Source organism: Notothenia coriiceps, unplaced genomic scaffold (genome assembly GCF_000735185.1).
Source record: "Notothenia coriiceps isolate Sejong01 unplaced genomic scaffold, NC01 NC01_scaffold00034363, whole genome shotgun sequence".
Classification (NCBI taxonomy): domain Eukaryota; kingdom Metazoa; phylum Chordata; class Actinopteri; order Perciformes; family Nototheniidae; genus Notothenia; species Notothenia coriiceps.
The window spans coordinates 33764-47645 of record NW_011367064.1 but is presented as its reverse complement, the minus strand read 5'-3'; the positions used below and the strand labels follow the sequence as shown (position 1 = coordinate 47645).

General features: G+C 41.3%; 1 protein-coding gene and 1 pseudogene across 1 annotated transcript; one reads left to right on the top strand and one right to left on the bottom strand.

Annotated features, from left to right (window-relative positions):
• Nucleotides 1-207: 207 nt before the first annotated feature.
• On the top strand, nucleotides 208-1026 carry LOC104962107 (keratin, type I cytoskeletal 13-like). Its single transcript, XM_010790505.1, has 3 exons — nucleotides 208-352; nucleotides 469-686; nucleotides 802-1026. Exons 1-3 carry the CDS (start codon nucleotides 311-313, stop codon nucleotides 896-898), a joined length of 357 nt encoding a protein of 118 aa, XP_010788807.1. The 5' UTR covers nucleotides 208-310; the 3' UTR covers nucleotides 899-1026.
• A 2974-nt stretch (nucleotides 1027-4000) lies between these two features.
• On the bottom strand, nucleotides 4001-8598 carry LOC104962108 (keratin, type I cytoskeletal 13-like; annotated as a pseudogene).
• Nucleotides 8599-13882: the final 5284 nt, after the last annotated feature.

The window sequence follows — 13882 nt, the reverse complement described above, 5'->3', positions numbered from 1 at the left end:
TGCAAAATGATATTAAATCAGGCAACAATAAGTAGCTACACCATCGTGAGACCGGTTATTACCGAACTAAGAAGAAGAAAAACCCTGGACACATCCCAGACTCAGCCATGGGGCCTCTTGAGTCTGTGACCGAATATCTCACTGGGATACAAACGTGCTCTCTGTTATTGCTTTGTGTGTTTTGTGTATTATTAATGTAACTTGTGTATTCCCGTGTCTGTTATAGTCGGAGGATCTGAACAAGGAGGTGGCTGCCAGCACAGAAGTTATCCAAACATCAAGGACAGAAATTACTGATCTGCGTCGAACAATGCAGGGCCTGGAGATCGAGCTGCAGTCCCAACTCAGCATGGTAAAGGATAATGATCTACGGCATATGTAATGAAAAATATGATGCACCCAAAATGTTTTACTACTAATTCACTCTTTCTCCTCTCCCTTCCTCCTGTCTTTCACTTCCACCTACAGAAAGGGTCACTTGAAGGCACGTTGGCTGAGACAGAGGGACGGTATTCCATGCAGTTGCAAAGCCTACAGTGCCAAGTGACGGGGCTGGAGCAACAGCTAATGCAAATGCGTGCTGACACGGAACGCCAGGGCCAAGAATACCAAATGTTGCTCGACATCAAGCAACGTCTGGAGATGGAGATCGCAGAATACAGAAGGCTGTTGGACGGAGAGGGCGCGTAAGTAGTCCACAAAGAACTATTATCTCCTTTCATTTTACACAAATAACAACATCTGCAAATTGAAGAATTGTTCTCATATTTAATGCAAGCTTTGTGATTCTTCCCCTTGCAGCAGTTCCATCAGTTCAGGGTCTAGCAGCAGCACCTCGGCCAAGATGATCGTTGTCACAGAGGAATATGTGAACGGCCAGTTGGTGTCCAAATCCTGATCTGTCTCGCGCAGAAAGAGCAACACATTGGGCCACGCCTGAGGACCACCATCATAAACCATGATCACAACACATTCTTTGCATCGGCATGTGAATGCAATAAAAGGCTGCCAGTTTGCTGACTAAAACGTTGTCCTGTTTTATTAACTGTCTTAATTCCAAATGATGTCTTTAGAGTGGCGTTTTTCTAAATAAAGGCCTGGTGAAAATATTTGCTCTTAAATCTGACAAGAATGTTTCGCATTCCTGTTTCAAAACGGTAAGCCTTAGCTCGAGGCTGTCACCAGATAAAGGAATGGTTGTGAAAAGATGTAGGAAAATTGAGGCTCTGCAAATCTGATGAAATTGCATACGGCTCTGCTCAACAATTTCCTCCGAGATACAATTAGTTCAGGACTTAATCACGCAGATGGGCAACACAACATGGTGCTACTCTGAAGCAGACATGCATTCTCCAATGAGTTGAGATTTTAGTTTTAGTTTATTTCCACTAAACCTAAAATGAAGAGTTAATGCTCAGATATCTGTCTTTAAACAGCAGACCTTGTGAGATATTTGTGTGTGAGCGTAAATAAGAATCACTGGATGCTGGACTGGGGTGGCAATTTGAAAAAGGGATTTTCTTAACTGTTACCCAATGCATGCACGGGTATATCCCTGTCCCTCATCTCACTGATGCTGCTTTAATAGAGCGGTGCAGGGAGGACGTGTTTAACCTAAAGTAAACTGCTGACAAAAGAGCAACGGGATTTCTCCAGAGGATTTTGGAAAATAGCTCGAATTAAGATCTGTGGAAAACAAACCTGTTTGATAAATGCACGTTTTGTTCAGCTGGATAATCTCCACACGTCTACCCTACTTTTATAATGTTCTAATCATAAATCTAATGTCCAGAAGCAAAATGCTAACGTTATGCTATAAAGCAGTGATTCTCAAACCTTTTTCAATAATGTTCCCCCTTTGAAATAAAATTCAGCGAAGTTCCCCCTGATCAGCGCAAAAACAATTTGTTAGGGACAAAAAGCCTATAAAGAGGTACAGTATGCGCTGCACCATCAGAGTCTGATTTATTAAAGCAACAACATGAGAAACACTTAAATGCTACATTTCAAATGTTTACAATCCATCACTAAATTCATGGCAAACCAATTTTAACATCATGCAATAACACTAAGACGACATTAGTTGCATTGAACTGATCTTTTCAATAAGTTGTACAATGTAGTGAGAAACATGGGCTTGAGCTTCACTGAGGACCTTTGTCATTCTGTCAGGGAGGCAACCTGCAGTTATTACACTTCGTGTTTTGAAATATGTGTAACTCTGTTCATATAAAACCCACACTGCTCAAGCTTCGTTACTTTTCCTAAAATTGGTATATATTTTTTTTCATTTTTTTTTTTCATTAACATAAAATAAATCTCACGTACGCCCTGTAGTACTCCAACGTACCCCTAGGGGTCCGCGTACCCCCATTTGAGAGCCACTGCTAAAGGAACTACAGCCGAGTCCAGCAGCACGACTTCAACGTCACGCCAACTTCAGAACAACCATCGTTTTTCAGACACGTCAGCTCTTCAGAGATCACCAGTGGGGTCACTGCTGATGGATTTAATGTAGAACAAAACGTGATCCGTCTCTTCAATTTCAGTCAGACAACTCACAGGTTTCTTGATATGGTTATCAGAAGCAACATAGTTTGAGGTTGGCGTCTAGGCTCGGGCTTCATCACTCCACAGATTTACAAATAACATTGAGTGATGATTAGATAACTATCCCCCGAGCCTACAGGTGGAAGCTGGGGTGGAGCTGGAGCAGGCAAGCAGCAGAAACATGAAACACAGCAGCAGCAACATGAACGTAGCAGTAGCAAGTGAACACACAGTGCAGCATAGAGAGGCAGAGGCAGGAAGACCTGGCAGCTTCAATAGAGCGGCATGTAGGAGAATGTGATTGGTTGGTTGTAACTTAAGAGGGACGAGGCGCGTCACGTGTATCATTGGTGCTCGAGTTGACTGCCTAAACTAGCTCGCAGGCTTCGCCCCATTTGTGTCCTCCACAGACCTTATTTCGAGCTATTTTCTAAAATCCTATGGAGAAATCCCATTGACTCTGAGACAAGGGAACAGGAAGTGGTAACATGCTGACTCACTGCTGGGTTTTAGGACTCGTCACTGCACCACTCTATCTTATTTGCACTTTGGTCAGCATCAATAATTCCACAGAGGTTTTTTTTAAATAGTGGTACTTGGGGGAAATGCTATTTGTGTCAAGGGGTTGTGTTGGTTGCACTACCACAGTCGGCCACTGACACAATAGGTCAGGGGTCTGCAACCTTTTTGACCAAAAGAGCCATTTTGCTCCTTTTTCCCCAAATGTTTTTTGTCTGGAGCCGCAAAACATATTTCATAGCTTGATAGCTAATAAAGTTGTATTTATTGTTATATCAGACAAAAACTACAGTTGTTTTGCATTTATTAGGCTATTTATTACATTATATAAAACTGTTAACCTCTAATAGGAAACAAAGAACTCCTATAAGGAGAATTAAAAATAATACACAGGCCTACTTTCAAATAAATTAAACACAGCACTTGGGGAGTCCTCTGAACATTTGAAGGGAAAAAAAATATTAAAATGGGCCCACTTTGAAATAAATAAAACATATAGCTGCACCCTAAAAAGAGTTAAAGGTAGGGTAGGTAAGAATAGAGAAACCAGCTCGAGTGCGCTAGAATTTGAAAATACACAACCGGAAAAAATAGGCCTCTTCCTTCAGACTTTCTCACATAGTCCCTCCTCCAACACACACGAACGCGCATCATCAATGAGGCCACGAGATAAGTTTGTGCACAGATCGAAGGCTGACAGGCAGGTAGGCCATCCAGTTATTTTAGCCGGGCCGGCTAAATTGATTGGTCACGCTTTTTACAGCGCTACTTTCTTCCACGGATTAATTTTTGTATGTATTTATTGTCAAAGCATTTAATATATTCATTGCTATCGGGACGTTAAGAGCATTCCATNACTGAGCTACGTCGATCAATGCAGGGCCTGGAGATCGAGCTACAGTCCCAACTCAGCATGGTAAATGATAATGACCTAAAGCATCATATTTTTCATTGCATTTAGGTCATTATCATTTACCATGCTGAGTTGGGACTGTAGCTCGATCTCCAGGCCCTGCATTGATCGACGTAGCTCAGTAATTTCTGTCCTTGTTGTTTGGATAACTTCTGTGCTGGCAGCCACCTCCTTGTTCAGTTCCTCCGACTATAACAGACACGGGAGAACCTCAATGCCATGTAGAACTATATATATGTGAAAAATATAACACTCTAAATAAGCAGTAAGAAGTCACTTTGTCAAATATTATCCAGTCTTACCTTTGTTTGGAACCAGGCTTCAAGTTCTTTCGCGTTCTTGGCGGCCACAGCCTCATACTGCTCACGGATTTCTGACATAATGAGGGACAGGTCTGGTTGTCTCCCTGCGTCCACCTCCACGTTGATCTGTCCAGTCATCTGGTTTCTCATGAGTGCTAATTCCTNAAAATCTCGTTGAGATTTACTGAGAACAATGCGTGTCTAAGGGGAAAATGTTGCTTCCGAGGTGCAGATGGTCTGAGTTCTTGCTGGCCCCCACAGGTGGGGGAGAATTGAGCTAGCCATGGCCCGTAATCAGTGGAGCGCTGACATCGACCGCCTGGGAAGAGAGTGTTGGATGAGCCTGCGCACGCCAGATCAGACCTGAGATGCAGATGGAAGCCTCAGGAGGACTGTCTTCCTCAGGAAGAACCAACGAGGAGGTGGTAGCGACTGAATTGACGTTCATCTGAATGAGCTTTCATTTCAATTTGCTAGAATGAAGATTGAAATGTTACTCAAACAACTTTGCCAAACTCTTCTTATTCTACAGGAATTTAGCACTCATGATGACCGCAGATTGACTGGAGCAGCATCAACGTGGAGGTGGACCGCAGGAGACACCCAGACCTGTCCCTCATCATGTCAGAACTCCGTGAGCAGTATGAGGCTGCTGGCCGCCAGAATGCGAGAGAACTTGAAGCCTGGTTCCAGCACAAAGTGTAATGCGACTCGGATAAACATTACTACTTGGACAAAGCATGGACTTCTGAATACTGCCTGATCTCGAGTGTTATATTCACATAGATGAAGTTCTAACATTGGCATTGAGGTTCTCCCGTGCTGTTATAGTCGGAATCAACTGAACAACGGAAGGTGCCTGCCAGACACAGCAGTTATCCAAACACAACGAGCAGAAATTATTAGCTACGTTACGACAGTGGTGTCAATTGGTGGGCCTGGAGATCGAGCTAGGCAGTCCTAATCAGTCATGGTAATTGATATGACTAAATGCAATGAACAAATATGACTGGAACGCCCATAGAACTGGTCTTTACTACTCATTGAGCCTTGCTCTCTAAAATTCCTCACAGTCGTCATTAACTTCAGCGAACAGAAGAGTGGTCATCTTGATAGGCACTGTAGCTGACACAGTGGACGGTATTGCATCGGCAGTCTACCGAAGTCCTACAGTGCGGCAGTGCAGAACTGGTGCAAACAGCTATCATGCAATATGTCGTGCTGTACACGGAACCCTAACCATCCAAGAATGAGCGAACAATGTCTTGATTGATCCGACTGTAAGCAGCTTTCGGAGAGCGGAGATCGCAGACTACAGAAGGCTGTTCGCACGGAGACGGGCGCGTCAGAGTCTAGCAAAATGACTCGTGGAGGTGGACGCAGGGAGACAACCAGACCTGTCCCTCATTATGTCAGAAATCCGTGAGCAGTATGAGGCTGTGGCCGCCAAGAACGCGAAAGAACTTGAAGCCTGGTTCCAAACAAAGGTAAGACTGGATAATATTTGACAAAGTGACTTCTTACTGCTTATTTAGAGTGTTATATTTTTCACATATATATAGTTCTACATGGCATTGAGGTTCTCCCGTGTCTGTTATAGTCGGAGGAACTGAACAAGGAGGTGGCTGCCAGCACAGAAGTTATCCAAACAACAAGGACAGAAATTACTGAGCTACGTCGATCAATGCAGGGCCTGGAGATCGAGCTACAGTCCCAACTCAGCATGGTAAATGATAATGACCTAAATGCAATGAAAAATATGATGCACCCAAAATGATAATTAGAATCAGGCAACAATAAGTAGCTACACCATCGTGAGACCGGTTATTACCGAACTAAGAAGAAGAAAAACCCTGGACACATCCCAGACTCAGCCATGGGGCCTCTTGAGTCTGTGACCGAATATCTCACTGGGATACAAACGTGCTCTCTGTTATTGCTTTGTGTGTTTTGTGTATTATTAATGTAACTTGTGTATTCCCGTGTCTGTTATAGTCGGAGGATCTGAACAAGGAGGTGGCTGCCAGCACAGAAGTTATCCAAACATCAAGGACAGAAATTACTGATCTGCGTCGAACAATGCAGGGCCTGGAGATCGAGCTGCAGTCCCAACTCAGCATGGTAAAGGATAATGATCTACGGCATATGTAATGAAAAATATGATGCACCCAAACAACCGATGGCTCGTAGGAGCGACCACACCTCCTGGGCTCTGCAGCAGTCCATAAGGAGGTGCTGTAGAGTCTCGTCCTCCTCACAGTTAACCATCACACATGTTTTAGTTTAACATAGCAGCTCCATGAGACCACAGCTCTGACCGCAAGTCTGTTGACCGAGATCAGCCACCTCACGTCTCTCATGCTCTCACAAAGCTGCTTACATTGGATCAATCAAGAGCTTTGTACGCTTCATTCAGATGGTTAGGTTTTCATGATTATAAAACGACCATATTATGAAAGCTTTGCACCATTTTAAAATCCTCTAACTTCGGTAGTGCCGACCAATCTATCCAAGGTGGCAGATGCAGTTATGAAATCACCACTCATTCTTTCGCTGTTATTGGCGGCTGTAAATTTTTCGGCAAGTCATTGAGTGTAATGCCCAGGTCTATGGGCTCCCAGGCCCATAATTTCCTTACTTTTGATATAATAAATGACGTTAATGACTCCCTTTGTTGTACACGCCCACCAATTGACACCACTGTTTGTTAATTGCTAATTATTTGGGGCGGTGGGGGGGGGGGATAATTGCTAGGTATGGAATGGAATGATTATGTTTTTCTTGATTTATATTTGCATTCTGTATCTCCAATTGTTTGACTTCAGCTTGATCTCCCCATTCGAGGTCAGGCACAGGGGTATTCAAATAGTTCATGCTTTTTCCAAGGCTGCACGGGGCATGAATGTTTATGCGGATTCGGCATCAGTCACTTTGTGCTGGAACGCAGGCTTCAAAGGTCTCTCGCATTCTTGGCGGCCAGCACTCATGAGCTGGGATTCAGGCGTTCTGACTAGAGTGGACAGTCCGGGTGTTTCCTGCGTTCCACCTCCCCCCCCAGTTGATGCTGTCCAGTCCATCTCGGTCATCAATGGTAGTCTAAATTGCCTGTGAATAAGAATAGTTGGCAAAGTTTGTTGGAGTACACATTTCAATCCTCATCTAGCAAATTGAAATGAAAGCTCATTCAGTGAACTTCAACCAGTCGCTACCACCTCCTCGTTGGTTCTTCCTGAGGAAGACAGCTCCTCCTGAGGCCTTCAATCTGCATCTCCAGGTCGCAGATCTGGCCAGTGTCAGCCTATCCAACAGTCTCTTCAGACCGGCGATGTCAGCCTCCACGGATTGACGCATGGCTAGCTCATTCTCCCACCTGTGAGGCAGCAATAAATCAGACATCTGCACCTTGAAAGCAAAATATTCACCATGCACGTATTGCTTAAATTACCAAGATTTTCCATGGTCCTAGAAAATTCTGTCTCTGAACTTGATACTTACTTGGTTCTGAAGTCGTCTGATGCCAGTTTTGCATTGTCAATAGACAGATAGATGCTTCCATTGATGCTGGTGGCATCCTGGATCTGTGTTACGAAGACAGATTTCATTAGACACAATTACAATTATTTCTCTCCAAAATCATGAATGTGCTTTGAAACAAGTTCCAATGTACATTTCCAACATATTTATCTGGAGATAATTTACATTGTGACTAACTAAGGAATCAGAAGTCATGTGACATACCTTTCTCTGCAGATCGGCGATGGTGGCCTCAAAAGCTGAGTAGTCTCTGGCAGTGGGGGAGGTCTTACTCTCCAAGAACAGGCGGATCTTGAGCTCCAGCTCAGAGTTGGCCTGCTCAAGTTTTCGCACCTTCTCCAGGTAGCTGGCCAGACGGTCGTTCAGGTTCTGCATGGTAGCCTTCTCATTGGCTGAAGCGTCAAAGCCACCTCCACCTCCACCTCCACCTCCCATGCCAAAACCATATCCACCTCCCATGCCAAAACCACCTCCACCTCCAGCTCCACTGCCAAAACCACCTCCATAACAGCTGCTGCTGCCATAACTGCTGCCGCCGCCATAACCCCCACCGGAAACGGAGATTCTTGATCCTGCGCCACCTGAACCGCTCACACTGGAAGCATATCTCCTTTGCACCCCACAAAATCCTCCACCCATGCCTCCACCCATGCCTCCACCCATGCTGCTTTTGACGGAGCTTTTCCCGTAGGTGGAATAACTGCTCATGGTGACGATTGCTCAGGAGATCTGCCTGCCTCAAAGAGAATGACTTGGACTGAGATGCAATGTTCTGCCTCTGTCCCCTTTTTATCCTGCATGCTGCCTCTGCTGTGGGCGGGGGTGTGTAGGAATGAAGGGAGGAGCATTACCTAAAATGGTTGCTCTGCCCCACCTATCACACACACCCTTGAGGTTCATTTTGTCGAACAATAATAAGGAGAAAGAGGGATTCAATTTAATCTTTCAATTCTTTAAGTTCACTTCTATCTGCAGACCTTATAGTAAACATAATGGATTAATTACTCCATTTGTCCTTTATTATATGTGTTAATGTGCATGAAGACATGGCATACATATGAAGCTTAATTTTGTATTCCTACAAAGTATACTGTATATTGTGAAACAGACACACCCGTTACTGTCCGGTTAGTTATTCAGTCAAATCTGGTTGTTGTCATGTCATGTGTCTTTAGTGACATTTGATTGTTGAGCAAGACTGCTATATTGCCTAAACATGTTATGTTACCAAGGCAACAAGCATTATTATGGACTGTAAAATGGTTCATTGCACTTGACTCTCAGCCAGCACATGTCTTCGCAAACAACCTCTTTCCTTGTTATCATGCGTGAAGATTTTAAGTGTTGGTTCTTCTGTTAGTGAAAGTTTCAGTTATTCTTCACATCTCAAACCTAACATTTTATGCATTCTCTTTGTGATGCTCAGCAATAGCCTGCATGGTTGCTAGTTAGAAGTAGTTTTTATGGATGATGTCAGTCGATACCTGGCCATAGTTAAAACCTGGGGGGAAAAATGTGCCTGAGAGCTCATCACAGATATGCCTACGTGTTCTTTATTTCTCCTGGCACTTTACTTTGGCATGTGCATCATGCCCAAACAAGAACAAGCTCTCCTTTGTGTTCTTCTTTCCATTCAACCACACTCTTTTCTTCAAGTCTTTACAGTCTTTAAAAACCTTTCCTTGCAGATTTGAAACATTATAATAAGATTAACCGATGTACTATTTAGAACATTCTGCTTCTGGTTAAATCTTAAAAGATGTTTTTAATTCTAACTAGCAAACGTCTGTGCACATCCACAGCCTGGACTGATACATAGCAGATGTTGATGTTCATTTTGAGATTGCAAACTCCTCTCATGCACATGCTAAAGGCTATAAATCACATCCAAGATAGTTGAAACCCTTGTGATAAATGAGTGAAGATATTTTTCTTTCTCTGGAGATAGCATTTTCACACTAACTCATCAAACCTTCGTGTGTACACACTGAAATGTTTAGCTCTGCACAGCTTAGTTGCACTTCATTAAGTGTTCAATGCTCTATTTGCAGATCAGAATCAATAAACGTGGTATTGCAATATGGTTTTTGATTTAAAAGGAGATTATTTTAGAAAATTTAACATTTTAACAGGAAACAAAAAAGCCAAGCAAAATTCTGCAAAAGCAAAAAAACATGTACAAGTATAGAAAATACCAATAACTTGAAAAAGATGCTGTAAAAAGACAACAAAAATGGGTCATTAGCACTGTATTACAATTATTTTTGTTATGAATTTGCAGTTTTCTGCAAGTACTCTACAGCACCATTATTGTTGAGTACATTTACTAGAATAATGGAGGTAAAAGTTATTATAAATTTACATTTGTCAGTGTTGGAAAAAGTATTCAGATCCTTTACTCAAGTAAAAGTACAAACAATCTTAAAATACTCCTCTATAATCTCGATTTCAAAATGTTACTTAAAGTAAAGTACAAAAGTACTAGCATCAAAAAGCACTTAAAGTAAAAGTGCTCACTCTGCACAATTTCAGAAGTATAAAAGTAAAGCATGAATAACATGCTAAATGTACTTAGTAGCAAGTAGCAAAAGTAAAAGTATTCGTTATGCAGATTTGATCTTTTCACAGTATTATATTATCATGGTTATTATATGATATCGTTGTTATACATGTCAAAGCATTTTATTGTAGTTTGTCAATGTGGACAAAATGTAGATGCCTGAAGTACTGTGGAGACTATACCACATCAGCATGTCATGTGTTTTTGTACAAAGTAATAGTGAGTGTTAAAATAAATGTAGTGGAGTAAAAGGTACAAGAGTGGCCTCTGAAATGTAGAGGAGTAGAAGTATAAAGTAGCAATAAATGGAAAAAGTACCATTCTTTAATAAATGTACTTAGTTATTTCCTCCACTTTATTTTTACCATTTCAATAATTTAGCTTCCAACTACCAGCAGAACCAAAAGGATGGTGTAAAGTTAGTTCAAATCATACAGTGCAAGACGACAAAAGCTGAGCCCTCTGTAATATTGTTCCATCATACATCGCTGTGATAGAATAACACGAGGGTGTGGCACTGGTGATCCTTAAACAGAGCTCTGTGTTAACAACAAACTGGTTGAGTTAGTTTATGAAAAGGTTACTGTGAATAAGAATCAGGATTGCCACATGTCCAGCACCACCACACTGAAAAACATGTTTCACCATGAAAACATGAGGACAGGAGAATGTCTGTCTCCTGACCTAAATCAGACACATTGTGAAATATGATCTAGTAACAGATGACACTGACAGTTTGATAATAGGTTGGCTGCTGTTAGTCATCCATATTCCTTCAGGCAGTACAGTCAACATTCAAAGTCATCTCAAATATCTCCCAGGCCTCTCACGCTGCTCTGCAGGTTACAGGCAGTTCAGGTAAAGGAAAGGATTCAAGTTATAAGGCTTCAGAACTTCAAATGTTTTAACTGACAATTTTCCCTGATTGCACCTGTATCTGGTCAGCATGTTGTTTAGTAAAACATAAAATCAAACTTGCTTGAAAAATTATCCAACATATTTAAATTGCAGTTATTCAGTACGTTTTAAAGAGACCCTTTTATGCTCATTTTCAGGTTTCATAATTGTACCAGTCATACCTAACTTTTTTCAATAATCTACCCCCTTAAAGCAGTGTATGCTCTAGGGTGGGGCTGTCCAGTGATTGACATGTTTCTGGAGCGGTAATCCCTTCACAACGTTCTTTCATGTCATGAAGATTAATAGAAACATTTTTTTAACTAAATTATTTTGTGTCAGTTGTTCTTCCCCCTTCTTATGCTACATCTCGTTCCAGAAGAGCAAGACGGCAAAAGCCAAAACTCCCAACTCAAGGCTTCAAAACTGTATTCCACAAACCAACTGGTGACATCACCATCACTCTGTCCACCGCTTATACATTGTACAGTCTATGGCTGTAACAAATTAGGGAATTGTTCATCGTAAATTGCGCCTGCTTTGAAAAAAAATGCATGCAAATACAAAAAACTAAACATTTTCAATGCCTGCAAAGTTTATTAAAATCCTTATAAAATAACTAAATCATTCGTAGTCTTTACATGCTGCATACTTTGATGAATGTAAAGAAGGTTTGTAACGTAATTGAACTATTGCACTTTAATAACACACATCTTCTCATTCAATTGAATGAGAATAATTCCTTAGAAAAACAACAACACTTTTTTCTTCCTGCTGCTCATTATTATCTATCTAGGTCAGACTGTAAATGCAGTACTGAGTGTGAAGCAGGGCATTGATTTATTGATGAATTGGTGTTATCAACCTGCACTTTAGTTCTAGATGAGAGCGTTGATACAAATTAAGATTCATAATTGTGATACGCAACAAACAGAGAGCACATTCTGTTCTGACAAAAAAATAAAATACTTGTGGTTTAGGTTATGAAAGTGATTTATGTTGCCTGTGGCGACAGTGCAACGTGTGGCTGTGGTTCTTGCGGTTAGTGTGAATGAAGTGTGCATACTTTTAATTGAAAACTCCTGCCAACTGGTGTATTTTTACTCAAACTAAACGTAATCTTCAGCTTTATAAGATAGCATTTAAACATATTCTAACCCCACTGCAGAACAATTTATTAATAGCATGTGCTCTGCAATGGCATGTGTCGGAGTTGTACCAAAAAAACATTTCACTATATCTCTGCGACACATTTACTGTGTCACACACCCCTATCCACTTTTCATGTGAGCGTGAATGAGTTCTCAAAGTGGACCTATTCAAGTCTGAGTATGAAGTGCCTCGCTGACTCAAATACTGTACCTGCAGTTTGAGGTGAAATGAGAGCAGTATGCTCCAAATGCGTTGTGGCATGGAAAATTGCCCGGAGAGCTTTAACCTGGGTGTGTAACTGTCAGTTATGACCAAAGATTAAACAATATCTCCCTTTCTATCTCACGAGATTATTTACCTCAACATGAGGTGTCTTTTGGCAATGCTACTCCACCCTTGTGTTTTCAGGCTGAGACTGGTTTCTGCTGCAGCTTACAAAGCCCTGCAGCAACCACACCCTTTAAAGCTTCCTGCAAATCATACCTAACGCCGGCCTATGATTTTCAATGTACTGCCAAGTATTCAAAACTTTGAGCAGATTCACAAATGATATTTATCATTTATAAATATATAAGTAACCCAATTCTTCATTGATTCTCTAAATAACTGAAATGAATTAAGAGCCCATGTGCACAAAAGTATGTACTAGATTGCTTGTATGTTGGTATTAATAAAAAGAACTGCAGTGAGTTGAGAGAAAACCTTAATTTCCTCATGTGACACATGAGATTTCCTGTATTTTCTATTTCTGTGAAACAAATTTGCAGAGTTGATGCAAAAGCAAACAGCTTTCTTTACAATTCGGCATGAATGAGAGGATTTCTTCTATTTAAAACAAGACATTCTGCAGGAGCAAGTTGCAAAGGTAAAACGATGTTATGTAATGTTTTTTGCTGCTGATTTTGTCCTGTGTGTTCATGCAGGTTACTTTGATGCGTAGGGGCTCGACAGTAAGGGAAAGTTCATTCCACTCGCTTAAACTTGATATTTCTCTGCTGCACAGAGCTTTTGAGATACATAAATCATAAATCAGGGTGCAATTATGTTTAATAACACCTTTGACAAATAGCATCAATGTCTCAATAGAATGTTGCACAAAGCAGTGACACGAAGGGAGTGTTTAATTATGAGTCATTCTGAACAACAGAATGACTACTAAGGTGGAGCTTTGAACGTCTCTGCTTGATTCAACTCATCCCAATGAAAATAATTTTGTTGATTTAGCTGTCCTCACAGAATCAAATCCACACTATACAAAATACACAGAGGTTTTCCATCTCTGCATGTTCTGTGAATTCTTATTGATATTAATTGTTCCTACAGTGTCCAACATGGCATCAACATTGTGTTGTGGGGAATAGTATTCATTGTCCTTTGGCTTTGAAAATCATTGTGGTTCTAAATGTGTCTTTAAGTATTACAACATTACGCAATCCAAAAAGGTTGTGGAGGACT

Excerpts from the sequence above, each read along its gene's own strand:
- LOC104962107 (XM_010790505.1), top strand. The coding sequence starts at position 311 with ATGCAGGGCCTGGAGATCGAGCTGCAGTCCCAACTCAGCATG. Across the intron at positions 353-468 it reads TGCAGTCCCAACTCAGCATG|AAAGGGTCACTTGAAGGCAC; the intron begins GTAAAGGATAAT and ends TTCCACCTACAG. Across the intron at positions 687-801 it reads CTGTTGGACGGAGAGGGCGC|CAGTTCCATCAGTTCAGGGT; the intron begins GTAAGTAGTCCA and ends TTCCCCTTGCAG.